Source organism: Panthera leo, chromosome B2 (genome assembly GCF_018350215.1).
Source record: "Panthera leo isolate Ple1 chromosome B2, P.leo_Ple1_pat1.1, whole genome shotgun sequence".
Taxonomy (NCBI): Eukaryota; Metazoa; Chordata; class Mammalia; order Carnivora; family Felidae; genus Panthera; species Panthera leo.
This window is the reverse complement of record NC_056683.1, coordinates 44206162-44233633: the sequence shown is the minus strand read 5'-3', so window position 1 is coordinate 44233633 and position 27472 is coordinate 44206162. Positions and strand designations below refer to the sequence as shown.

Sequence of the window (27472 nt, the reverse complement as noted above, 5' to 3'; positions counted from 1 at the left end):
TGGGTGAGAGTCAGGACCAGACCCCAGAAAAAAATACTTTCTTTCCTGAACTATGTCATCACAGACTAATGAGATCATGTAGAGCCAACCAGTTAGAAAATGGGTAGGATCATCTCTGAAACTTCATCTCACATTTCTTCCTTAAAATCGGTTTCCATTTAAGGGAATTATCTTAGTTTGCCCATTTAGCACATAAAACCGAGTGTCCAAAAGGTCCAGAAACAGGATAAACTTACTTTTAAAAAGAAAGTTACATTTTCGAATGATACGCCCCCCTATGTTTTTCTTCAAGCCCCACTTTTTCAGGTGTGGTACCTCAAAGCAAGTGGTCCAACGGTTGCTCTGAAAAAGGCATAATAAATCAACCACAGACTGGCCGTACGTGCTGGCAACAGGGGCAATAGTGCATGTATTGTATTTCTTCAGACACCCTACAGTTCTGAAGAAATCGTTACTTGTTCGAGAATGTGTTTTGAAGACCGTAACAAAAATGAAAACATTTTAAGCATATTATATCGTTCTAAAGGTCACGATTCCTAAATGTCTCCTAAAGAAAATGATTATGTGATGCCAAGTCGACCGTCTTATGAAGCTAATCATATTCCCTTCCCACACTGAAGTATAGTACCAGTGAGATTAACCTGTAATGAACCAGTGTGGTGCATGTCCATTAATCCTGGCATCATCAGGAACGCTGTATGTCGGCCAGCGTGTAACCAGCTTTCTTTTATCATTGTCGACAAACACCTGCAGGTGTGGTATTGCCCTGGATGCATGGATGCTTCCATTGGGTGATGAAGTATATTCCAGAATTCCTCAGCCCCTCTTTTTTATCAACTCGGAACGGTTCCAATATCCTGCTAATATCATAAAAATGAAAAAATGCTACTCACCTGACAAAGAAAGAAAAATGATTACAATCAGGTAAGTATTAGTGATTTATTTCATCCTCTGAAAAGAAACTTGAAACTTGGATAAGCATCCCAAGATACCATTGGTAGCCGTCCCAGAGTTGTTAAATTCACTGTTTAGACTTTCACTAAGGGAGAATATTAGATACTTTCAGGGTCTAAGAGCCTTTGTGTTTACTCTTTAAAATGCAAATGTTTTGAGTAGTGTTAACATATGTCGTTCATATATTGATCATTAAAATTTGCATTAGGATACATGCTATTTTTATGTAAACACAAGAGCAGGCTTATGCATTTGGGGGGGCGAGGGTAGGGAGAGGTATTGTATCATTAAGCCAGGCTGGGAACTCTTTGGAAAAAAAGTCAGAGCATCTGTTGAGATCGGCAATGTGTTTACCTGTTTGGAAAGAATTTTGAAATTCCCAAAAGCTATAATGGGGCCCCCTTGAGCATCCGTGATACGCGTATATCATGAATGTGAAAAAGAAATCCCAAAAGAGTTTTGAACTCACAATGTGATGTTATAAGGTAGGGGGCATTCCTCTTCTATCTGAAACATGGTTTATTTCAAAGAAGACAAGTGGTGGCAGGAAGGAAACCACAAAGAGCATAGGTGATAAACGCTGTGATAGGGTCGGAGAATGGAGTCTTTTCTATCTGATGTGGTCAGAAGACACCTTGGAAGACACGGGAATAGAATTAGCCTTGAAGGATCAAGAGACATTAAACAGATAGTGAGGAGGGTCTAAGGTGGTTTAGTTAAGGACCTCAATTTAGCTTCAAGTTAGTTAAGGACTTCAATATTTGTGTGTATAAGTCTAATCCTAAAACAGAGGTAATGCAGAACGCCTAGCCTCCCTCAACCCCACTTCCTTACTAGGCTCTTCACCTTTTTCATCCTTTCTCTGCGAGGAGCCTGGAAAGAATAGCCCGTACTTAAGAGCTCATCCTGACTTCCATTTCCACTTTGACTCCTGTGGACCAGCTTCCTGAACGCCACCAATGTACCGAAATGCGTCCTGTGGAGGACATAAAAGGCCCAGCAGCCTATTCGCAGCCTCAGCCTTGCTCTCTGCATCCGTTACACACTGTGGACTCCCCCTGTTTCTCCTCCCCTGGTTACCACACCCCTACTCTTTCCTGGTCCTCCCTCCATCTAGACCGCACCCTCCCTTTCTCCCCGACCCTCTCTGTCTCCTGAGGCCATTCCTCCACTGTTGATAGCATCCAGTTTTCTACTCCCAGCCCTCTCATGACCCGGTTCTACCTTCTGACACTCACGTTGTGTTTGGAAGCAGGGAAGAAGGAGCAGGAGGCAGGTGGCTCTGGTTTGAGTACAGATAACTGAAAGAGTGGTGTTTGCTTAGAAGCAGCAGCAAAGTGAAGAGGAAGAGTTGCACCATTCGGGGCTGGAGACATACGTTTTCATCTCGGAATTTCTTAGCTTGGGACGGGGAAACCAGAGTAGAGGTGTCTGGCCACAAACCGGGCAGGACAGAATTTGTGTCTTACACCTGAAACCTTGGGAGTAGATAAGACCACCAAGTAGGGGAAGAAATGGTCTGAGAGCAGAATATCGAGGAATGTCTATATGTATGTGAAGAGAACAGAGTTGTTACGGGAAGAAGGGAAGGTACAAACAAGGGAAACGAGATCAAAGAAACAAAAGGAAAAAAAAAACGGCGAGAAAGTGTCAAATGTCTTAGAGGCAGTGGAAAGTGATCACCAAAAAAGGCCGTTTACTTGATGTTAGGTAGATTTAAAGAGCAGTGTAAATGATATCTGTAAGGTGTTTACAGCTTAAATAATACAAGGAAAAGAGGTTCCCCCCACCAAATATTTAATCCAAGGTTTAGTGCAGTGTGTTTTGAATGGCATCACATAGATACGAAGTTAAACAGTGTTGGTAAAGGCTTCTGGCTCTGAGTATATAGTCCCTGCAACACGTAACACATTTTGTCAGCTCAAATTGGGACTACTCTAGCCCACCAAAAAGCTGGAATCATTTCTTCTAAAACCAAGATGCCAAGGAACTCAGGAATCTTTGTTTATCTAGAGGGGAAGATGTATAGATACTAAGATGCACAGCCTGTGACCCACAAACACATCTACAGAGATCAAATCTACAAGTTTTGTTTCCTTAGTTTTCACTCAATAGGCTACCTAGACCAGTATCCTTCCTGCACCCTAAGTACCAAAATAATTTTGTCAAACAATGTGATTTATAAACCTCTCATTTCTCTTTCAGGGGTTCAGTGCATCAGAATTTTGTGGATTTCACTTTTGCAACTGGCAAAATAATTGGATACATGTTCACTTTAAAAGGAGATATCGATTCAAATGTAGCAATTGATCTTAGCAACAAAGCTTCATTAGCATTCTTACAAAAGCATTTAGGTAAGAAACTAAGAGTGTTTCATGACATAAACCAGGTGCTTCTTAAGACAAAACTGCTTTATTGCAGTGTGAGTCCCATTTTAACTGTCTCCAGTTGGTTTACAATGTCCCAGAACAGTAAATCAGTTTGAAGAAAGAAACTTGAGAGATTGAGTTTTGCTGCGTCTCATGCTACATATCATAGATAGGAAGTCTACCTGTTAATTTATCTTTTAGGCTGAGCATGAGCAGGGGAGGGGCAGAGAGAGAGAAAGAGAGAGAATCTGAAGCAGGCTCCAGGCTCTGAGCTGTCAGCACAGAGCTCAAGGTGGGGCTCAAACCCACAAACCGTGGGACCGTGACCTGAGCTGAAGCCAGACACTTAAGGGACTGAGCCACCCAGGCGCCCTGGAAGTCTAGCTTGTTAAAGGGAATAGTCTTTCTGTGCAGACTTGGTGGCCGTTTGTGGTGTAATTTGTGAGGCTGTCCTGCCACCTAGAGGCACTGAGCTGTCTCATACTCTCCAAAGCTTCATATTCTTGTTAACATTTTTCTCTTCCAGGACTGCAGAAAGATTTTGATCAGTGGGATTCTTTAATTGAAGGAGAAGATGATAATCTTATTCCAGGGACCAACATTGACACAACCAACCAACATGTCACTCTACAAAACTCTACAGGAAAAGAGAAATAGAATTTAGATCAAGAGCACTTTTTAAAAAGCTGTCTAAAAGTGTGTGTATGTGTGTGATTTTAATGTTTGTTTGTTTGTTTTTTCTCAAATAACTCTATTGTAAAATGTAGACTATATCATAACAGTGATTGAAGCTTGTACTGGAATTTTTTTCCTTAAATGTAAAGAACGACTGCTATGTATAACAATCATACCAGCCTAAATTTTTATTTTACTAAAATGATACTTTTTCAGTGCCAAAATTAATAACTATTTTTACATTCCTTTAGTGGACAAGTATATCAAAACAGGCACAATGCTAATGAAAACATGTTGCAATGACATAACTCCCCCCAAATACAATAAATACAGATTTTTTTTTTTTTTTTTTGCCTCTCTTTTCTATTATGAGTAGAATTGAGTTTTGGCAATTTGGTATTCTAGGTAGACTTTGGAAGCACTCCCCTTTGACTTTTGGTCATGGTGAGAAAAATCAGATCACACAGATGATAAAAGCACTGATTTACCACAGGATTAGGGATACTGTACAATTTCAATAGGAAAACTAAATTAGGGGAGTGGCCAAGGATAAGAATATTGGAGACAAGGCAAAGGCAGCAGATTAAAATGGATTAAAGAGAGTTTATAATTTGTTTGCATTTACTTAATGCTTTATCTCTGATGGATTCCACCTACTCAAGAAAGGTGCACGAGACCCGGGCCAGGGATTCCAGTTATAACATATTAGTTATGCAGCCGAAGGCTGTGAACGATAACAAAGGAAACAGAATTGCTTTTAATTGGTTTGTTTTTCCAATTGGCTTTATTTATGTTTTAAATTGTGTATGCAGTGGTAGAAGTGGAATAGCACAACACAGGCATACCTTGCTTTATTGCACAGGGCAGATACTGAATTTTTTACACGTTGAAGGTTCAAGACTTCCGTGGAGGAAAGAAGTGCGTGCAGCTGTGGTGGAAATAGCAAGAGAACTAGAATCAGACGGGGAGCCTGAAGATGTGCCCGAATTGCTGCAAGCTCATGATCAAATTTGAACGGATGAGGGGTTGCCTCTTACGGATGAGCACAGAAAGTGGTTTCTTGAGATGGAATCTACTCCTGGTGAAGATGCCGGGAAGACTGTTGAAATGACAACATAGGATTTAGAATACAAGGTGCACTTAGTTGACAGAGCAGCAGCAGGGTGTGAAGGGATGAACTCCGATTTTGAAAGAAGTTCTACTGGGGGTAAAATGCTACCACAAGGCATCACGTGCTACGGAGAAATTGTTCATGGAAGGAAGTCAATGCGGCAAACTTCATTGTCTTTTTTTTTTAATTTTTTTTTTTTAACGTTTATTTATTTTTGAGACAGAGAGAGACAGAGCATGAACGGGGGAGGGGCAGAGAGAGAGGGAGACACAGAATCGGAAGCAGGCTCCAGGCTCTGAGCCATCAGCACAGAGCCCTTCGCGGGGCTCGAACTCACGAACCGTTAGATCATGACCTGAGCCGAAGTCGGCCGCTTAACCGACTGAGCCACCCAGGCGCCCCCTTCATTGTCTTTTTAAAAGACGCTTTAAGTGTTTGTTTATTTTTTAGAGAGGCAGAGAGAGAGGGGGACAGAAGATCTGAAGTGGGCTCTGTGCTGTCTGTGCAGAGCCTGATGCGGGGCTTGAATTCATGAACCGTGAGATCATGACCTGAGCTGAAGTCAGGTGCTCAACTGACTGAGTCACCCAGGCGCCCCCATTTTGGGTGCCACAGCCACCCGAGCCATCAGCAGCCTCCTGATCAGTCAGCAGCCATCAGCATGGAGTCAGGACTGTCCACCAGCAAACAGATTATGACTCACTGAAAGCTCAGATGATGGTTAGCATTTTTATAGCAATCAAGTATTTTTAAATTAAGGTATGTACGTTGCTTTGTTTAGACATGCTATTGCACATTTAATAGACTACACTCTAGTGTAAACATAACTTGTATACACACTGGGAAACCAAAAAAGTTATTTGACGTGCTTCATTGTGGTGTTTGTGGCGATCTGGAGCCGAACCCACATATCTCTCAGGTATAGCTGTAAATGGAGGTAAAAAGCTGGCTTAAAACTTCACACGCTTATACGTCGGGCGTCATGGGAAATAGTTTGTTTCCCGATGACTATAAAGATTTATGCCACTCATAGTTAAGTATATTTTGGCTTATGGTCTGACTCCTATGAATTCTTCACAATTAAGCTTGTTTAAGCCTGTGTGAACAGGATAACCGGGACTTCATAAGCAAACCAGGTTAACTGTAACTATTCCGTCCCTACTTATTTTGCTCAGTTAATAAGCAACGGTGTGTTTTGATTTGGCACTTCGGGCTATCCTAATGTTGTAGGGTACAAAATCGCGCTTTTTGAGAAATTTAATTTCTTCCAGCCTATAGCCATTTCCGATTTTTAAAATTTTTAAGAGTTAAACTCTTTAGCAGGACACTGAAGCCTCTCTATCATCTGGCCCTAATGCATCTCCTCTGACCTTTTCTGCCAGTACCCCACAACTGTATCTCCTACAGGAGTGAACCAAACTTGTCTATTCTCATCCCAGGAACAGGTAACACGCTTTCTCCCTCAGCTCTGTTCAACGCAAAACCCTCTCCTTTCTACTTATTGAAATTACACCCAGCTTTTAATGTCCTTAGTTCTCACCATTGCCCCATCAGGCTTCAGGGTCTGGTAATGTCTCGGAGGCAGGGATCTTTTCCCCGCTCACGGAGCAAACCTCCCTACTCATTTTAGAAATGGATGGTCCTTCCAATTGTGGTGATGGCCCATTCGGTAGCATCTTTGTGGGTGGTACATGCAGGTGCTGACAGGAGAAAGATCCAATGAGTTAAAGGTTACAAATACAATAATGACCTAGTGCGCGCACTGAGTATCTTAAAAGGAAAAGAATACTATTTCTAATCTTAAAAACACTTCGAGAAAGGTTTTATTAACCCCATCTGACAAATGAGGAAGATGAAGCCTCAGAGAGATTGTATAACCTGCCCAGGTCACATATCTAATTAGCAGCATATAGCTGAGGTCCTAAAGCTGGGACCTGTCTCACCACCTACACAAAACCATGTTTTCAAAGCATGGGCTTTGAAGTTAGATCGGTCTGGGTTTGATCAGGTTTCTGAGACTCTCCAGCTCTTTGACCTAGAGAGGTTATTTAACTTCTCCAAAAACCTGCAATTTCCTGTGGCGCCTGCGTGGCTCAGTCCCTTAAGTGTCTGACTTCAGCTCAGGCCATGATCTTGTGGTTTGTGAGTCCGAGCCCCGTGTGGAGCTCTGTGCGGACAGTTCGGAGCCTGGAGCTGCTTCGGATTCTGTGTCCCCCTCTCGGTGCCCCTCCCCCGCTTGCATTCTGCCTCTCTCTCAAAAATAAATACTCAATTTTCTCACCTATAAAACATGGATAATATTAATACGCCCCTCGGAGTTCAGAATTGAAGGAGAAAATGCACTTAAAGTACCAGCGGAGTGACTGACACAGAAGAGCTAATACTGACTTTACTATTTCCCCCATTTTTAGAACTGTGATTCCATTACTACAGATAATCCAGAACCACAGATATTCCACAATCGTATTTCCTATTTGTTTTAGACTCTCATCACCATTTATTTCCGATTTTTTAATTTTTTTTTTAAGTTTATTCATTTTGAGAGAGTGAGAGAACAAGTAGGGGAGGGGCAGAGAGAGGGCCTGACACGGGGCTCAAACTCACAGACCATGAAATCATGACCTGAGCAGAAAACAAGAGTTGGACACTTAACCAACCGAGCCACCCAGGGGCCCCATTTCAGGTTTTTTACATGAACAATGCTAATGTGAGTTTACAGGGAATTTTTCTTTTCTTCTCTTTTTTTAATTTAAATTCAAGTTAGTTAGCATATAGTGTAGTATTAGTTTCAGGAGTAGAATTTAGTGATTCATCACTTATGTATAATACCTATTGCCAGTCCCAACAAGTGCACTCCTTAATGCCTATCATCCATAAATCCCCCACCCACCCTTCCAGCAACCCCAGTTTGTTCTCAGTATTTAAGAGCCTCTTGGGGCACCTGGGTGGCTTGGTCAGTTAAGCATCCAACTCTTGATTTTGACTCAGGTCATGATCTCACAGTTCGTGAGTTCGAACCCGCCTCAGGCTCTGTGCTGACAGCGTGGAGCCTGTTTGGGATTCTCTCTCTCTCCCTTTCTTTCTGCCCCTTCCCTGCTCTTTCTCTGCCTCCCTTCCTCCCTCCCTCCCTTTCAAAAAATAAATACGCTTTTAAAAAAAGAGTCTCTTATTGTTGCCTCCCTCTCTGTTTTTATCTTATTAATTTTTTCCTCCCATATGTTCATGTTCATCTGTTTTGTTTCTTAAATTCCACATATGAGTGAAATATATTTATCTGTCTCTGACTTACTTCGCTTAGCATTAGACACTCTAGTTCTATCCACGTTGTTGCAAATGGCAAGATTTCATTCTTTTTGAGTGCCGCGTAATATTCCATTGTATATACACATCTTCTTTATCCATTTATCAGTCAATGGACATTTGGGCTCTTTCCATAATTTGGCTATCGTTGATAGCACTGCTATAAACATTGGGGTACATGTGCCCCTTTGAATCAGCATTTTTGTGTCCTTTAGATAAAATCCTTATAGCGCAACTGCTAGGTCATAGAGTAGTTATATTTTTAATGTTTGTGAGGAACCTCCATACTGTTTTCCAGAATGGATGCACCAGTGTTCATTCTCAGTACAAAAGGGTTCCCCTTTCTCTGCATCCCTGCCAACATCTATTGTTTCCTGAGTTGTTAATTTTTGCCATTCTGACAAGTGTCCTCACAACTGTATCTCATTGTGGTTTTGGTCTCTGTTTCCCTGATGATGAGTGATGTTGAGCATCTTTTCATGTGTCTGTTATCCATCCGGATGTCTTCATTGGAAAAGTGTCTGTTCATGTCTTCTGCCCATTTCTTCACTGGATTATTTGGGTTTTGACTGTTGAGTTTGATAAGTTCTTTATAGATTTTGGATACTAACCCTTTATCTGATGTCATTTGCAAATATCTTCTCCCATTCCATCGGTTGCTTTTAGTTTTGCTGATTGTTTCCTTCACTGTGCAGAAGCTTTTTTTCTTGATGAGGTCCCCCAAATTCCCCTTGCCTCTGGAGACATACCTAGTAAGAAGTTGCTGTGGCCAAGGTCAAAGAGGTTGCGTGTTTTCTCCTGTAGGATTTTGATGGTTTCTTGTCTTACATTTAGGTCTTTCATCCATTTTGAGTTTATTTGTGTATGGTGTAAGCAACTGGTCCACGTTCATTCTTCTGCATGTCGCCGTCCAGTTTTCCCAACACCATTTGCTGAAGAGACTGTCTTTTTTTCCATGGGATACTCTTTCATTCTTTGTCAAAGATTAGTTTGCCATATATTTGTGGGTCCGTTTCCGGGTTTTGTGTTCTGTTCCAATGATCTATATGTCTGATTTTGTGCCAGTACCATACTGTCTTGATGATTATAGCTTGGTAATACAGCTTTAAGTCTGGGACTATGATGCCTCCAGCTCTGGTTTTCATTTTCAACATGACTTTGGCTATTTGGGGTCTTTTCTGGTACCATACAAATTTTAGAATTGTTTGTACTAGTTCTGTGAAGAATGGTAGTATTGTTTGGATAAGGATTGCACTGCATGTGTGGATTGCTTTGGTTAGCATTGCTATTTTAACAATATTTGGTCTTCCTATCCATGAGTATGGAATGTTTTTCCATCTCTTTGTGTCTTCTTCAGCTTCTTTCATAAGCATTCTATAGTTTCAGCGCACAGGTCTTTTACTTCTTTGGTTAGGTTTATTCCTAGGTATCTTACGGGCTTTGGTGTAATCATAAATGGGATAGATTCCTTGATTTCTCTTTCTGCTGCTTCATTATTGGTTTATATAAATGCAACATTTCTGTATGTTGATTTTATATCCTGAAACTTTGCTGAATTCATGGGCCAGTTCCAGCAGTTTTTTGGTGGATTCTTTCAGGTTTTCCACAGAGTATCATGTTGTCTGTGAAGAGTGAAAGCTTGACTTTTTCCTTGTCAATTTGGATGCCTTTTATTTCATTTTGTTGTCTGATCGCGGAGGCTAGGACTTCCAGTACTATGTTGAACAACAGTGGTGAGAGTGGACATCCCTGTCGTGTTCCTGACCTTAGGGGGAAAGCTCTCATTTTTTCCCATCGAGGATGATAGATATTAGCTGTGGGTCTTTCGTATATGGTCTTTATGATGTTGAGGTATGTTCCTTGTATCCCTACTTTCTTGAGGGTTTTTATAAAGAAAGGATGTTGTATTTTGTTAAATGCTTTTTCAGCATCTATTGAGAGGTTCTTATCTTTTCTTTTATTAATGTGATGTATCACATTGATTGATTTGTGGATATTGAACCACCCCTGCAGCCCGGGAATAAATCCCAGTTGATTGTGGTGAATAATTCTTTTAATGTATTATGGGATTCATTTTCCTAGTACCTTGTTGAGAATTTTTGCATCCATGTTTATCAAGGAAATTGGTCTGTAATTCTTTTTTAGTGGGGTCTCTGGTCTGTAATTCTTTTTTAGTGGGGTCTCTGGTCTGTAATTCTTTTTTAGTGGGGTCTCTGTCTGGTTTTGGAATCAAGGTAATACTGGGCTAATATAATGAGTTTGGAAGTTTTCCTTCCATTTCTATTTTTTGGAACAGTTTCAAAAGAATAGGTATTAACTCTTCCTTAAATGTTTGGTAGAATTCCCCTGGGAAGTCATCCAGCCCTGGACTCTTTGTTTGTTGGGAGATTTTTGATTACAGACTCAACATATTTTTACTGATTGTGGGTCTATTCAAATCTTCTGTTTCTTCCTGTTTCAGTTTTGGTAGTTTACATGTTTCTAGGAATTTATCCATTTCTTCCGGATTGCCCAATTTGTTGGCATATAATTGCTCATAATATTCTCTTATTATTGTTTGTATTTCTGCAGTGTTGGTTGTGATCTCTCCTCTTTCATTCATGATTTTATGTATTTAGGTCCTTTCATTTTTCTTTTTGATAAGTCTGGCTAGGGGCTTGTCAATTTTGTTAATTCTTTCAAAGAAACAGCCCCTAGTTTCGTTGATCTGTTCTGTTTTTGTTTTTTTTTTCTATCATTGATTTCTGCTCTAATCTTTATTATTTTCCTTCTTCTTCTGGTTTTGGATTTTATTTGCAGTTCTTTTTCCAGCTCCTTTAGGTGTAAGGTTAGATTATATGTTTGAGACATTTCTTCCTTCTTTAGGAAGGCCTGGATTGCTATATACTTCCCTCTTATGACTGCCTTTGCTGTGTCCCATATTTCCTTTTTAACTTTAAAAAAATTTTTTTTAACATTTATTTATTTTTTGAGAGACAGAGCATGAGCAGGGGAGGGGCAGAGAGAGAGAGGGAGTCGCAGAATCCAGAGCAGGCTCCAGGCTCTGATCTGTCAGCACAGAGCTTGATGCGGGGCTTGAACTCATGAGCCGTGAGATTATGACCTGAGCTGGAGTCGGACGCTTAACCGACTGAGCTGCCCAGGCACCCCTCCTTTTTATTTTTTTTTAAGTCTATTTATTTATTTATTTATTTATTTATTTATTTATTTATTTTGAGAGAGAGGGAGGGATGGAGGGAGGGAGGGAAAGAGAACAAGTCGGAGAGGGACAGAGAGAGGGAAAGAGAGAATCCCAAGCAGACTCTGCACAATCAGCATAGAGCCCAATGTGGGGCTTGATCTCAGGAACTGTGAGATCATGACCTGAGCCAAGACTAAGAATCGCAATCTTAACTGACTGAGCCACCCCAGCGCCCCTCTTTTTTAATAAAATGAGACTACCACACCTTTAAGGAGAAACTTTATTCAAATGTTGTGTCATATTAGAATACTTCCAAAATCAAACAGAATATTAATCAAATGTTAACTAGACTGACAAGACAAAGCTCAGAAACAAAACAAAAATCTGAAGGAGTTATTGCTAACAAAGCCATCCCTGTAAGTAGTATCATATAATATACTTGCCATAAACCTAGCATTTTCTATTTTAATTTAAACACTATATTCAAAAGAAACAGAAATAGGGGTGGGTTGTTTTTTTTTGTTTTTTGTTTTTTTAAATTTGAGTAATGTGTTAGCATATTGTTTAGCAAAATAAATCCACCTAACTGATTAGAAACATAACATATTTAAAGGGAGAAGAAAGATCCCAGATCCATATGTACGGCAAAACCACTGTAAATACATTTCGTAGTGGCCCTGAGATCTATTTTGTTTTCAGTGCATATCAGAGTTTTCAAAAATGACAACTTCTTGTGATCATATGCTCTCGACTTGCTCAAATACTCTGCCGGTCTGGGCAAGATGCCACATGTTTAAGAGCAGTTTCGGACAGATTGGCCATGTCTATGGATCCACAGTTAAATTTATATCACCTCCAGACCCCTTTTCTGGAAAAAAAGAGAGAGAGAGAGAGGAGAGAGAAATCTCAAGTTGAGAAAGAAAAACAAGAAAATTATCTACACAAGTGCTACCACAACAAATTTAATGTCCTTTCAAAATGGTGAGAATTATTCTATGGAGAATTATTCCTACAGAAATGTTTTTTGTCTTTTAGCATTTTGGTTCTCACACTCTACCTATTATCAAAGTTTCTCTAAAATATATAACTGGCATATTTTATATTTTTCTAGAATGATGTTAGTAAAGCTGATAACTGAACAGTCCTTTGTTCTCTTTCACTAGTATGTGTTTTTCAAATAATGGGAAAGCCACCAAGAGTGGATTTCACTCTCAGTGTACCTCAGTTCTAAGGACCATGTGCTACTTATGAACAAGATCATGCAATAACCACTAACTTCCAACAAATTGAATCTTATCACGAGATAAACTAAAAACCCAGAAAGAAATTCTGAGAGATCATTTAATATATGAAGGTCACTTGAATGTATGAGCTAGTCAATGCTGAGAAAATTCTTTAAAATCCTTTAAAATATAAATTTATCATATTCACAATTTAACTTTCAAGATTAATTCAACCCACAAACAAATTTTCTATGATATTTCAAGAAATCCTCTTCTTCGTTATTTATTCCCAGATGCACATTTAACATTTTTAGCTAAAAATTTTCTACTACTAACATCCAAGGAAATTGATAAAACATTTTTGTTTGAGGATTCAGAATAATGGTACCTTTAAGGCTTGGCAATCTGTTGATAAAAGCTATTTTCTTTTAAAAACACAAATCACCTTCAATTGTAGTGCAATCTAATGACACGAAGTAGAGATCTTTCCCCACTGTTTGGAATACAGCCTAACAAAAGGAACCTTTGCATTACCACCAATTCTTTGTTACAGACACAAAATGATTAAAATCAGAAAGGGACCGTAGATAAGCCAGAAAAAAATGGTAAACAATGAAAAACTAAGCCTCTTGAAAGTGTGGCAATCTGATTTTGTAGTGAAGAATCACCCAAGAACATTTTCTATCCTTCCAATACTCATTTCTCTGGAACATCTCTACTGGAGCGTCCCATACCGGGAGTAAAGTAGCCTTTTCCAATTTTCAGCTCCCAATCTCCCACAACTTTGGTGTCTGATGCCTTTCTCAAAGGGCTCCTATGCAAACACATTATCCACGGTGAGCCACAGATCCTTTACTAAAGACTTACTGAAGAGGGGTATTTCTCCTATATTCCTTTCAACAAATAATAGCACTGTGTGTATGCATGAAGTCTATACAGAAATTGATTCATGAGACATATTCTTAAAATAAAATGAAATCTCTCACATACAAAAAAAATCCTTAAAAAATGCAATCAGATCACAGTGACTTGACCAAAAAAGTCATGCATAATTTAATACCTCACAATATCCACTTGTAAAGGAAAACCAGCTTATTTGTAGACACATATCTAAGAGTTCCTTCAAATTTGAGGAAAGGATCATTTAATAAATAAAATTAATAACCAAATTTTAAAAAGTAAAGCCTTATCCATAAGTAGCTTCTATATTTGCTAACTGATGTAAAAGCCAGTTGTGTCTATACTATCTTATGAACACTCTGAGTTGCCTTACATAGTTCTCTATTTGGCAGGCATAGGGTAGTTTATCCAAATAGAATCCCATATGTGTACATCTATGCATTTGGCTGTGGATTCTTGAAAAGTAATGAACGGAAAAGATCAGAATGTAAAAGAAAAACTTTAGTAAATACTTATGCAACCTAAGTGAAGCAAGCTGTTATTTTTGACAAGTAAACAAAAACATGAAATTAATATAAGAAGGCGAAGAAAGATGTTCAGTGGTTTTTCATAGTGGAAAAATTTCAAATGACTTAAATGTGCACCACTACAAGAAATGGTTTAACAAATGACTGACCATTTGTGACATATAAGATTATGCAACTATGGCCTTCTGGCTGTGGCCAAGATGGAGTAAGTTGACTATAGCCTGCCTCTCTTATACTTGCTACAACTAAAAATTCTGGAAAGTATACAAAAAGTAACCGTGGGCTCTGAAAAGTAAATAGGAACAGGCAGATTGAGGACTGAAGTAAAAACCTGAATAATGACTCATAACAGGGGTGGATTCACAGATGTTTCTTTCCTTCCTTCCTTCCTTCCTTCCTTCCTTCCTTCCTTCCTTTCTTCCTTCCTTCCTCCCTCCCTCCCTCCCTCCCTTCCTTCCTTCCTTCTTCCTCCTCTCTCCCCTCCCCTCCTTCTTCTCTCCTCTCCTCTTCATTCCTCTCCTCTCCTCTCCTTTCCTTATTTTTTTCCTTCTTTGTCTCTTAGTTTTGACTTGAGCCTGGACCAAATCAGGGCTGCCCAGCCTGTGTGGATGGCAAAACTCTGAGGGAGATCCCTATTTCTAGCCAGCAGATTGGGAAAAGAGGCCCCCTGAATGCTAGAAAGTGATGAATGAATGGGAAATCTCTTCACTATTTTTCTTTTTTACCTTCTGACCCTGTCATGAGAGCAGCCCCAACTGAAAGTCTGAGAGAAGACTCTGACCAGTGGAACGGGAAAAGGGCTGTTTGTTATCTGGAAATGGGGGGTGGGGATTGATTTTTCTTGTTTCTCTCTCTGCTTCACTCCAAAGGCAGGCTCAGTCAAACAGAACTGCATGACAGCAAAGAAGGAAACCTTGAGAGAAACATACTCTCTGTCTAGAGGAGCAAGAAAAAGAGCCCCTAGGAGCTGGATTAAAGAAGATCCTTGAGGGACACCTGGGTGGCTCAGTCAGTTAAGCACTCAACTTCAGCTCAGGTCATGATCTCACAGTTCTTGAGTTTGAGCCCTGCATTGGGCTCTGTGTTGACAGCTCAGAGCCTGGAGCCTGCTTCAGATTCTGTGTCTCCCTCTCTCTCTGCCCCTCTCCCATTCACACTCTGTGTCTCTCAAAAATGAATAAACATTAATAACAATAATAATAATAATAATAATAATAATAATAATAAAGAAGATCCTTGAGGCCAGCAAGTGTGGAGGAAATCTCAGAGAGAAAAGGAATTGAAAAATATGAATCCCTGATACTATAAATGAACTGATATAAATCCCAAGGTCAACCCTCAACTATGCATATGCAGAAGAGAACCAACTAAAGATAGCAATCTTTAACAGCCGATCTACTATATAAACTGCTACCTGAGTCCCTGGGAGGCTTGTGCTCTGGGCGGATGCAAACACCAAAGCAAAGTCTCTGAAAACTAAACTGACATTGGAACCCTCAAGCAAAGAAGGAGAGACAGAACTTGTGGTATGAACCCAACTGGGTTGACCACCTGCTAAAATAAAGACTTCAATATTTTCTAGAAGATTTTAATAGGATCCAAAGCCTTGCAACATAATGTTCAAAACATTTGGGACATAATCCAAAATTACTCAACATACAAAGAACTAGGAAAAGCTAATCATATTTCAAGGTGATCAGTAGATGGCAAGCCCTGAGGCGACCAGATATTGGAACTATCAGATACATATTTTAAAGTAAAAACGTCAACAAATGTCAAACAGAATAAACTCAAATGCCCAGATATTATAATGGCGTGGGAAATTGAACACAAAATATAAAATATAGAACACAGAACACAAAATATAAAACTATGCAGAATGAAATCAATTATGCACAAAACATTTCGATGACATACGTACATTCCATATAAACAGAAAAATTATGAAATAAAATGAAACCGATCAAGCTCTTTGTCTTAGATGGATGTATTACAGGTGATAGATACTTTGTTTCAAATTTGCCATTTTTCCAGATTTTCTACATCAGATGTATTTTATAAAGATCTCAGACACCAAACAATTTTCATTTTTAAAATCCCCCTCTTCCCCAAATCAAGGTGTAAAACATTAATAACCAGTTTGCCCAAAGGGATGCTTGGCATAAAGTCCAGAATCACTGATTTTGTTATTGCTCCTTTTCATTGTCATTAATTCCAGTATTAGTATTCTTTTTTCTTGATTATTCCCAAACACAAGGGCTTTGGAAATAGTTTAAACTACCTTTCAAAATGAAACACAATGCTCTCACTAATTAGTATTTATATCCATACCTCAGATGGACTCTTATCTAATTTGGGTATGCCATTCCAGACATTCTCAGGGTTCACTATCTCCTCCATACCATTTGAAAGGTTCAGAACCTACAAGAGAAAAACGGTATTTAATAAAACTTGGTAGTTTCCAAAAACTGTAACTGATTTATGGACCATGGCAATCCTTCTTCAACTGAAATACCTCAAAAGGCAATGAAAATAATTTTATTAAACTTCAACTTTACGCTTTTAACTCTATGGAACTTCTGGTCAAAAAACATATTGAGTATGCCTAGATATCAAAGGTAGCTAAAAATGAGATCTTAAGAAGCTCAACATTTTGTGGAGAAACAGATCTCTAAGCAGATCATTACATCGTAGTAAGTACAGACCTCTGTAGCAGGAGAAACGGGAATATAATATAGGTATAAAGTTTTTGGTGTGTGGGGAGGGTCAAGAGATGGAGAGATTTAGAAATAATGCTAGTGAATGCTCCCTGGAAGAGGCAATGCAAAACGAAAATGAAGACGCAATGAAAATCTTCCAAAAATAAGTGAAAATCGGGGCACTCACGTGGATCAGTTGGCGAGAGTCTGGTTCTTGATTTCAGCTCAGGCCATGATTCCAGGATCACGGGATTAAGCCCTGCATTGGGCTCCTCGCTGAGCACAGAGCCTGTTTAAGATTCATTCTCTCTCTCCCTCTGTCCCTCTCTCCTGCTCACACTCTCTCCTCTCTCAAAAAAATAAAAATATTGCAACTACATGGATGGAACTGGAGGGTATGATGCTAAGTGAAATTAGTCAGTCAGAGAAAGACAAAAATCATAGGACTTCACTCATATGAGGACTCTAAGAGACAAAACAGAGGAACATAAGGGAAGGGAAACAAAAATAAGGTAAAAACAGGGAGGGGGACAAAACAGAAGAGACTCATAAATACGGAGAACCAGCTGAGGGTTACGGGAGGGGTGTGGGAGGGGGGATGGGCTAAATGGCTAAGGGGCACTAAGGAATCTACTCCTGAAATCATTGTTGCACTAGATGCTAACTAATTTGGATGTAAAATTAAAAAAACAAAACAAAACAATAGTGGAAATTAGGTGTCTTTGTACTATCTTCATGATTTTTCTGTAACCTAAAACTCTTCCAAAAATAAGGCCTATCTAAAAATAAAATAATAACAAAATAAAAATAAAAGTGAAAATGAGCCAGTGTGGGAGGGGGATAGAATACAAGTGACTGGATCTGCATTATGAAATATATTGAATAAGCCCTGGGGAATGATATATATAAGAGAAAGCAAGCAATTTGGTGCCCATCCAATATAAGTTACAAAACACAAAGGAGTGAACCTAAGACTGGAGAAGAATACGGACACTCAGCCCTAGAAGACCTCAGGTCCCCTAGAGGACCATGCCATGTTAGTGAGCATGGCTTGGCTTTTCTATCCTAGACCAGTGGCTCTCAAATTTTAATGGTAAGAGAATGCTCATTCCTGGTCCTACCCCCAGAAATTCTGTAGTAGCCAGCCAGGGCAAGGTGCAGGAATCTACAGCTTAAGAAACCCACCAGGTGATTCTGACACAGGTGGTTTTTTGGGACCACAGGAGAAACTCAATCAACTGGACGTCCCCAAGAAGTTTTACACACAGGAATCCTGCCGTCAGATTTGCATCTGACAAGTGTCACACTGGTAGTGTAGAGACTCAGCTGAAGGAACACTAGAAGAAGTAAATCAAAATAGGTTAATAGAGTAATCCACTTGTAAAATAAGGGACTTCACACCAAGGCAGTGACAGTAGGTGTAACAAGTTTTAACTAAGTGATAAGAAGTGGAAAGTGTGACTGATAGGATTTGGTGACTGATAGGATTTCAGAGGCAAGGGAGATACAAGAGTCGGGGATGATTTCTTGCCAGGATGCTTACATCTGACCTTCGAGATGAGTTCTGCACTGCACCAAATTTTTAAGGGGAATGATCAGGTAAACGTCTCTTCAAGTGCATTTTCTAGTCTGGTAAAGTTGGCTAAAATTTCCTCAACAGTCAGTATCTTTTGAGATAAAGTGCTTCCATTTCACTTACCCTTGTGCCTTCTTCACCTATTTCCAGAATCTCACATTTAGACCATGTGTTTCTTAGACTTGACCACACAACACACTTGGATCCAACAGCAAATCCTTCCAGAGTGTAGGTCTTCTCTGCTTGAGCTGCCAAATTGAATAAAGACTCAGTGTGTACCTCTTAATCCCTTGATGTTAAATACACAAGCAAAGCATTTTCTTATCTGCATTGACTATTCCTATATAATCAAGGTCATGGATGGTCTCAGTCTGTATCTTTTCCTGGATTTTATTTTAAATTCTTCCAGGGCCCTTTCCCAATAAAATTCCTTATCGCTTTCTTCAAAAAATACCAGCATGATGTGATGCGTCTTTTAAGAATATGAATCTGGGGGCGCCTGGGTGGCTCAGTTGGTTGGGCGTCCAACTTCGGCTCAGGTCATGATCTCAGCGCTTGTGAGTTCGAGCCCCGCGTCGGGCTCTGTGCCGACAGCTCAGAGCCTGGAGCCTGCTCTGGATTCTGTGTCCCTCTCTCTCTCTGCCCCTCCCTCGCTTATGCTCTGTCTCTCTCTCTTTCTCAAAAATAAGTAAAACATTAAAAAAAAAAAAAAAGAATATGAATCTGATTCCTGACTTCGAAACTTACTGTTGGCAGCTGGTTATTGTTGCCACACGCGATGTGGTCTATGGTTACAACAGCTGTTTCTGAAGCAGCATATTACAAATTGGTAGACATTCTTATCACAGAGCTATTACTTATTATTAATAAAATGTGGCAAGGGGGACTAAAAACCTAGGGTAATATTTAAATGAATTGCAGTACAGCCACTGAATGGAATCCTAGAGAGTTAAAATATTTTGAAAACATGTTTAAGGGATTAAAATGCAGGATTTGACACTATGATAATGTGATTTCTTTTTTTTTTTTTTTTTAACGTTTATTTATTTTTGAGACAGAGAGAGACAGAGCATGAACAGGGGAGGGGCAGAGAGAGAGAGAGACACAGAATCCGAAACAGGTTCCAGGCTCTGAGCTGTCAGCACAGAGCCCGACGCGGGGCCTGAACTCAAAAGCGCTGAGATCATGACCTGAGCCAAAGTCAGATGCTTAACCGACCAAGCCACCCAGGCGCCCCAATAATGTGATTTCTATTTAGTTCTTTAAACTGTATGTAAATAGACACAGGGTGAAAGACAAAAGGAAAGAAGTGCACTGCAGTTTTAATAGTGGCAGGCTTATGGTGATATGGGAGATTTTCATTCTCCCTAGACTACTGTTTTCTCTATTTTGTACGATGGCTCAAATTTAATAATCTAAAAATTGACATATGGGGCACCTGGCTCGGTCGGTTCAGCGTCCGACCCTTGATTTCGGCTCAGCTCATGATCCCAGGGTCTTGGGATCGAGCTCTGTGCTGAGCATGGAGACCATCTAAGATTCTCTCTCTCTCCCCACCTCTGCCCACCCTCCCCCCACCCCCCAGGACACATTCTCTCTCTCAGATAAAAATAATAATAATAATAATGATAATAAGTAAAAATTGACATATAAGAAGTCTAACATTGATTATTTCCCAAACCCTAAAAGTTAGGCATTTCGTGTAACTTTGTTTGTTTGTTTGTTTGCTTGTTTAATTTAGAGTGTGAGAATCTTAAACACACTCCATGCTCAGCGCGGAGCCAGACGTGGGGCTCAGTCCCACGACTCTGGGATCACGACCTGAGCCCAAATCAAGAGTTGGATGCTCAGCCAACTGAGCCACCCAGGGGCCCCCATTTCATGTAACTTTTAAATCTTATTAAGTAGAAAGAAAACGGCAATACATGTAGCTTACTTAAAAAGTTCATAATAAATTTTCTCCAATATTTACTCATGGCCGGTCTCTTGCTTGGTTACTATAAGCTCCCCAAATCTAGTGTTTGTTTAGGGGTTTCGAAATAAATGACAAGGTGTATGCATGAAACAAAATGGTTAAATTTGAAAACTCTGCAAAAATGATCCCTATCGTCAATTCACGCCTACAGTAGTGCTTAGCAAAGGAACAACATGTTTTTTTAAGACTTACCAAAAAATGGAACTTTTGATTTTAAAGATTATTTGCTTACATTTGAAACCTGATTACTTTTTGGAAACACTGATTCTAAGCATTTTATTCTTAAACACAAAATTAATAATTTAGCAGCATTTCATCCAGCCTACAAGGTATGGTTCTACATTGATTTCGCAACTTCATCTCCCCACACTTAAAATGCTCGTCATGAAATCCAAATCTGATTCTCTTTTCAGGTTTTAATCTTTTCCCCAAAAAATTAATTAAGAAAAAAACAAGGCAAAAAGTAAATAAGAATTATTGTCTTGAAGACAAGTAGGTATTTTTTGAAAAACACTAAGTTAAGTAAAAGTAGAAGAAATTACATACCTGAGACATGATCTTGTAAAGCATTATTGCGCTTCCTTCCGTCTCTGGATTCTTCTTCGGAGAACAGAGTCAGTGGTGAAATGGCATCTCTGCTTTTGTACTCTGTAAATTCTTCTTTATATATGTTCATTTCAATTTGCCTGTTGGGATCGCAATTCCTTCCGTGTAGGTGCAAGGGTAACCTAGGCTGGTCGTCAAAACATTCCATACAGCTTGACTTCCTTGTGTCCTCAGCGCACATGGGGTCTTGGGCTCTCTGACCAACTGGTAGAGACAAAGGGTTTATTTTGTCGTCTAAACACAGCTGGGCTGTGGGTAATTCTAGTTCCGGCTGTTTCTCAGATTCACAGTTGAGGGGAAGCTGCACTGTAAACGGATGCAGGGTGGCTTCTGTGTCACAGCCTTGGGGGAGGGGCACAAGTGGAGGCACCCGGCCTGGCTCTTTTTCTTCATCCCCGACTAGAGAATGCTGTAACTCAATGGACTCCAGCTCCAGGAACTCTTTTGATTCATCATCAGGAGAAAGTGGCACCTCAAGTGAGTTCAGTTCTAATATCTCCTTTGTTTCACTAGCCTGCAGTGGTAGTAACGTGTTAAATCCTGTCATGAGGTGTTTATCATCAAACTTTGCTTCGTCGACCAGACGGCACTCTCTTTTACCTTCCAGTACCTCGACGCCAATTTTATCTTTGCATGGGTTTTCGAAAGCTTCAAAAAGGTTGTCAGTGTCAGGGTCATAGAACTTAGTTGGTTTGGCTTCAGTGATGTTTAAATCTTTTTCAGTTCTTTCAGAGAGCTCATCTGTCTGTGACTCGACATATAGGGCTTTCTCTTGTCCAGCTTTACTACTTGGTTTCTTAAATCCAACCTCAGGACTGAGGGACCCCAGAGCTCCCTTTATCTCCGGGTCATGTTTTTCATGGGGCAGATCACTGTTACTGATGCCAATCTTAGAATATTTCTTCATCTTCTGGTTAATACTTTCGCCTTTGCTTTTCAAGTCAACGATTGCTAAAGGGATATTACAAACATCCCTTTTGATTTCTAATATTGTTATCTCCAACACATCTTCTGTTACTATTTCATAAAAATAGTCATTTCCCTCTTGAGGGCACGCACCTTCTGAAATATTAAATCCTGAGAGGCAACATGGAAAGGCTTGCATGGGAACCACCAAGAGTTCAGAAGGGATATTCCAGAGTGCTTTGGGGTCCACGCAGTCTTCGACGTTTCCAAAGTCCACAAGCCTGACAGATACCAGATAATCATCACAAATATTGGTGATAAGTGCCCTGTAATAATGCCCATCTTCTCTATATCTCACTATGCAAGGATCTCCGATATGAGGGCATGGGACACAACTCCTCCAAGCCGTTACTTGTTCTCCAGCGGTTTGTACTTCTGCTTCTAAAAACTGAAGTTTCTCGGTATCAGCAAACTGACACCAAAAATATTCAGGTCCATCTATCACCGTGGCGTATGCTCTTATCATCTTCATATTTGGGTTGTACCAGTTAAGAAACAGTGAAGTGCCAATGTCTGTTTTGTGGACAGACTTTGAACAGGCACCTTTAGTGATTTGGTCAGAAAGTCCTACTTGAGATTTTTCACTGAAAGCATATCTGCTAATCATGTCTTCTGCTATGATCCCATGTTCATCAGCAAGAATAACTTCCCATCTGTCTTGGAACTGAACAAATTCACATCTTACTTGAACCTCGTCTGTCCTTCGGGAAAAGTAACGCGTCACTGCCTTACAGTTTAAAATCTCAGGAGCCCAAAGTCCTCTCAAGGAGCAGTGAATGCACAGGGCTGGTACCAGTGCGTTAAGAAGGTCCAGCTTACCTATCTTGTTACTATGGACCACAGAAACATTGCCATAATCTATAAACTGTACACACAGAAGGTCATTGGGTTGTTGTTCCCTGACCACAGCCCGATACCACAAACTGTCTTCTGGAAAAATGGCACATGTTACATCTCCTCTCTGCAAAGGTGGACCTGAATAAAATTCTGGCCTGGTCCTAACATCGTTTAATCTCTCTGAAAGACTAGTGATTTCAGCTTCGTCATCTGTTAGTTGAACATAAAAGTCTGAAAGGTCATTTATGTGGGAAACATACACCACTGTTTTAAAGCCAGGCATTATAATCTTCTGAGGGAGCTCAGAAAATTTTAGAGGCAAATCTTTGTTACACGAATCTCCTATGTTTCTCTCTGAAAGGGTAGCTTCTAGTCTTGTGGCTTTCAAAGGCGACTCAGCAAAACTTTCTTCTTTCTTCTCGGCTGTGAAGGGACACATTTGATTATCTTTATTTCCCACGGAGTCCTGATACTGAGTGACGAAGTTTGTCTTGGTCAAACTTCGTAAAAGCTTGGGTTCCCTACATGCTGGGCTGGTCTTAGATTTGTGTGGTTCTCCCAAGATCTCCATGCTACATAATGCAGAGTTCTCTACTGATCTACTTGAATACTCCGTAGGTGACAACTTGAGATTTTCCTTCTTTACTTCAAGAGTTTCTGTCGCGGTGAGGAGATCTTTGCTTTCTTCTTTTTTTCTTGTCCCACCCTTGTAGCCAAGTAACCCTAACTTCTCATTGATATTAGCGTTGATTTGGATACTGTCGTCATAGAGTTCTATAATCAGTCTCCCATCTGGATCTTTTGCCACCACCAAAGCCTTCAATGACTTATCTAAAACAGTCTCCTGGAACCATGTTGTAATTTCGTCTGGTATGTGAGCGGGTATGTCAGACAATGAACACTTAACAGCTTGCATGGGCAGAAGTAAGACATCATACGCATCCTTAGGTAGCGGAAGCAGATCATCGCTGGTTACCACATGTATGTTTCCAAAATCAACAAAAAAGACTTTCTTTGGTTCTTTTCCTATTGTCATCCCCCTATACCAGTTTCCATCAGTGTACCTGGCAAGGCACAAGGTTCCAGGGCTCAAGGGGGATGTTTTTAAATTTGGCAAAACTTTACTCAATTGTGTAATATTACAGGACAACTGTTCTAAAATATTTGCATTTCTTCCCAGTTGGCAATAAAATATCCAAGGGTCATCCACATGCGTTATATACACCAATTCTTCACTTCCAATTTTCATCTCGTGTGTCGAATAGTAGTAAGAATGTAGCTGAACGGAGGACTCCAGGGGCTTCTGAAGTTTCACTGGCCTTGCGAGTCTCTTTTCTACCAAAAAGTGGCAGGCACTCTGAAACGGTGTTAGCAAATCCACTATGTTAAACAGCTCTTCGTCATGCGCTGAAGCCAAAGCAAATACTGTGCATTTCAACTCGAGATTGTCTTCCCATGCGTTGTCTACAAATTCCCTAAAAGCTTGGATTGCCTTTTCATTCCAAGCAAAAGGATTTTGACCCGTTGGTTGAATTAAATTATAAAGACTGCACCGAAAAGCCTGAGCCTTAACCTTGAGAAACTCTTCACTAATTGAGCAAATATTCTTCACAGCTACCACATCTTCGTCTCCATAATCTACAAACATTACTCTGACGCGCTGTGAAGATTGTGCCCCGCGGATCACAGCTCTGGACCATTTTCCATTTACCGTGCGTTTTGCCAGACAAGCAGGGGCGGTCCCCTGGTAAGGAGCAGCTGTATTCTCGCAGTAGTCCTGGATATCACACATCAAAGTTTTAAAGTCTTGAATGTTCCTGGTCAGCTGGCACCAGAAGTAGCCAGGGTTTTCAACAGAAGACACTTTGACTCCTACTGTACTTCCGACTCTCACCTCTCCTTTACAAGAAGAGTCTGGCGTAATTTCCAGGAAGTTCTGCACTAGAGGAGAATAAACAGATACTCTTTTTTCTTTCTCCTGCACCACTAGTCCAGCTGGGGTATCTGCAGCGACTGGTGGATCAGTCAAAATTTCTGCAACAGAGCTAGTTGTGTTGTCTCTCTGGGCCTTCTGTTCTACGTCTCCCCTCTTGGCAGGAGAGATTTTGTTATTCTTGGCAGTAAAATGGTTTGAAACACGCCCTGGAGAATGGGCACTTACGGGAATGTTCTCCTGTGTTTCAAATTCCTGATACTTTGCATATCCGGCTTGAGCCATTACCTTACTAATGTTCTCTTCCCCTGTTCTTGATTCATCAAGAATCTCAATAACATATTGCTTATCCTGCTTATCAAGGACATGGATAACCAATTCTTTGTGGAGCACAGTCTTTTTGAAAAAGGAAACTGCCTCCTGGCTCCAGCTTTTCCCCAAAGGCCAAATATCGGCCAGCGTGCACCTCAGAGCCAACACTGGCAGTCGTCTAAACTGAGGAAGCAGCATCCTCACGTCGTACCAATCCACATTTTCCAAACTGCCCCGGTCAACTAGGAATACGGCCACACTCTTGTCATCTAATCTGGTGACCATGGCCCGATAATAGCCGTTCTCTTTCCATTTGACACAGCAAAGGTCATCGGGTTTGGGTTTCAACACCACCCCCTCCAGCTTACTGGCTGAGGAATAGAACCTGCACATCCTCCTCATCAGCTTGCTGAAGGTGCCGTTGTGCTTCCTCAACCTAATCCAAAACTCGGACGGATTTTTAACAAACTCTACCTGGGCATCATAGAAGGCGTTTATCTTCAACCTGGTAGATCTTAAGGCCGGGAGTGGAATCTCTTCATCTGCTTCTTCAGCAGGAGACTGAGACTGAAGAGCTGTGGCTTGTCCCTTCTCCTCTTCCTCCTCTTCTTCCCCTTCCTCCTCCTCCTCCTCCCTTCCCTGGCTCTGCAGGAATTGGTCGGCCAGGCAACAGGACTGTAGCCCGAATACACAGTTCAGGTTGGTCCCATCTTCTCCATACAGAGTGACATAATACACGTGCTCAAAGGAACAGTAAAATTCAATCTTGGCATTCACCGCCTGGCCCAGTATCAGTGTCTTCAGGTCACCCACCTGTGACCGAGACCAGCCTCTCCCACCGTCCCAGAGCCCATACAAGGCACAGGGGTAGGTCACCACGGGCATTCGAAAATACTCGGGCAGCAAGTAGCGGAGACTGCTGCAGCTCACTAACTCCTTCCTTCCATAGTCTACGTGGAGCACCTGGGCACAGCGCTGGGGCCGAAACGTCTCCAGCAAGAGCGCTCTGTACCAATGTCCGTCCAACCCACAGGAGGCACACGGAGAGCCAGGCTTGTCTGGGCTCTCCTCCCTCTCCTCCCGGGTGGCACTGGTAGAATTCTCATCCCCCGTCCCCGTGGAACCCCAGTATATCTGGGCCATGCTCTCGGACAGGCGGTGGATCTCCTGCGAGAGGCTCCGGAGCTGGCAGTGAATGCGGTGGGGGTGGCACACCTGGGTCACCACCACCGGCTCCGTCACGCCCAGCTGCAGCTGCGGGTAGAAATAGTCCAGGCCAGGGTGCTCCTGCTTCGGAGGGACTCGCGGGAGGACCCGGGCCCCCGAGCCTAGGCCGGCAGCGGCCGCCGTCACGTAGCGCTTGAGCAGCGAGCGGAAGAGGCTGTCGGGCACCTGCCGCGCCAGGCTGAGCTCCTGCATCTGCTGCGACAGCCCGGGCACCTCCAGAAGGACCAGGCGATGGAGCAGCAGCACGTCCAGCACGCGCCCGTGCACCTGCCCACCCTGCAGGCTGCTGAGGAAGTCCACGGCGCCGGGCGGCCAGTGCTGGGGCTCGCCCCCGCCCGCGCCGCCGCCGCCCGCCGGCACCAGGCCGGCCAGCACGCAGCCCAGCACCTCGGAGGGCAGGTGGAAGAACTCGCTGCGCCCCGGCGCCAGGGAGCCCGCGTCCGCCGTGACGGTGCGGCCCTCGTCGAGCAGGAAGACGCGGCTCTCCTGCGCCTGCTGGCTGACCACGCGGCAGCGGTGCCATACGAGCCCCACCTGCACCAGGCACAGCTCGCCCGGAGAAGCCGTGGCGCTGCCCGGCGCCCACGGGAGGCGCGTGGCCGCCGCTTCCTGAATCTCCCGGTTCAGGCGCAAGTACTCCTCCCGCCGCTCGCCCACCAGCCCCCAGAGCTGCACGGGGATCACCTCAGGGCGCACGTCCACGAACGACACCCGCAGGACCAGCGAGGTCCCCGGGGTGGGCAGCCCAGGCGTCGAGGACATCTCCGCGGCGCGGTTCCGCGCTGGCGCACCCAGCCGCCAGGCCCGCCAGCGCCCCCGCACCCGTGCCGCGGGAGGGACGGCCCCACGGCCCCAGGCTCCGGGCACAGAGGGACCGGGAAGGACGCCCGGCGAGGCGCCCCCACGGCGAGATCCCCGACGCCGGATCTCCGGGACTCGCGCCGGCTGGTAAGACCGGCGGCGGGACCAACCGCCGCGGTCGCGCCGCGCAGGCATTTGCAGCGCGCGGCGCCCCACTTCCGGGCGCGGGAGGCCGGCCGGGCCCGCGGGCGCGGCGCGGCGCGGGGCGAGGCCTGCGGGTTTGCCGAAGGGGCTGGGAGG

General features: G+C 42.2%; 2 protein-coding genes across 7 annotated transcripts in view; one reads left to right on the top strand and one right to left on the bottom strand.

Moving 5' to 3' along the window:
* PLA2G7 (phospholipase A2 group VII) overlaps window positions 1-4344 on the top strand; it is a 39573-nt gene extending 35229 nt beyond the window's left edge. For all 6 annotated transcript variants that reach the window (XM_042938984.1, XM_042938982.1, XM_042938981.1 and 3 more), the window contains 3 exons: window positions 754-924; window positions 3160-3308; window positions 3850-4344. In XM_042938984.1, the coding sequence (XP_042794918.1) occupies window positions 754-924; window positions 3160-3308; window positions 3850-3980 (451 nt within the window). In that variant the 3' untranslated portion in view covers window positions 3981-4344. The remainder of the gene's footprint in view (window positions 1-753; window positions 925-3159; window positions 3309-3849) is intronic.
* A 7512-nt stretch (window positions 4345-11856) lies between these two features.
* On the bottom strand, window positions 11857-27314 carry TDRD6 (tudor domain containing 6). Its single transcript, XM_042938972.1, has 4 exons — window positions 21037-27314; window positions 18639-18763; window positions 16572-16661; window positions 11857-12458 (listed from the first exon to the last, which is right to left on the bottom strand). Exons 1-4 carry the CDS (start codon window positions 27131-27133, stop codon window positions 12435-12437), a joined length of 6336 nt encoding a protein of 2111 aa, XP_042794906.1. The 5' UTR covers window positions 27134-27314; the 3' UTR covers window positions 11857-12434.
* Between the last annotated feature and the right edge of the window lie 158 nt (window positions 27315-27472).

Coding starts and splice junctions, on each gene's coding strand:
- TDRD6 (XM_042938972.1), bottom strand. CDS start 27,133: ATGTCCTCGACGCCTGGGCTGCCCACCCCGGGGACCTCGCTGGTCCTG. Junction 18,764..21,036: donor TTTACAAGATCATGTCTCAG/GTATGTAATTTC, acceptor TCAATTTGGCAG/CTCAAGCAGAGAAGACCTAC. Junction 16,662..18,638: donor TAGGTGAAGAAGGCACAAGG/GTAAGTGAAATG, acceptor TTTCTCTTGTAG/GTTCTGAACCTTTCAAATGG.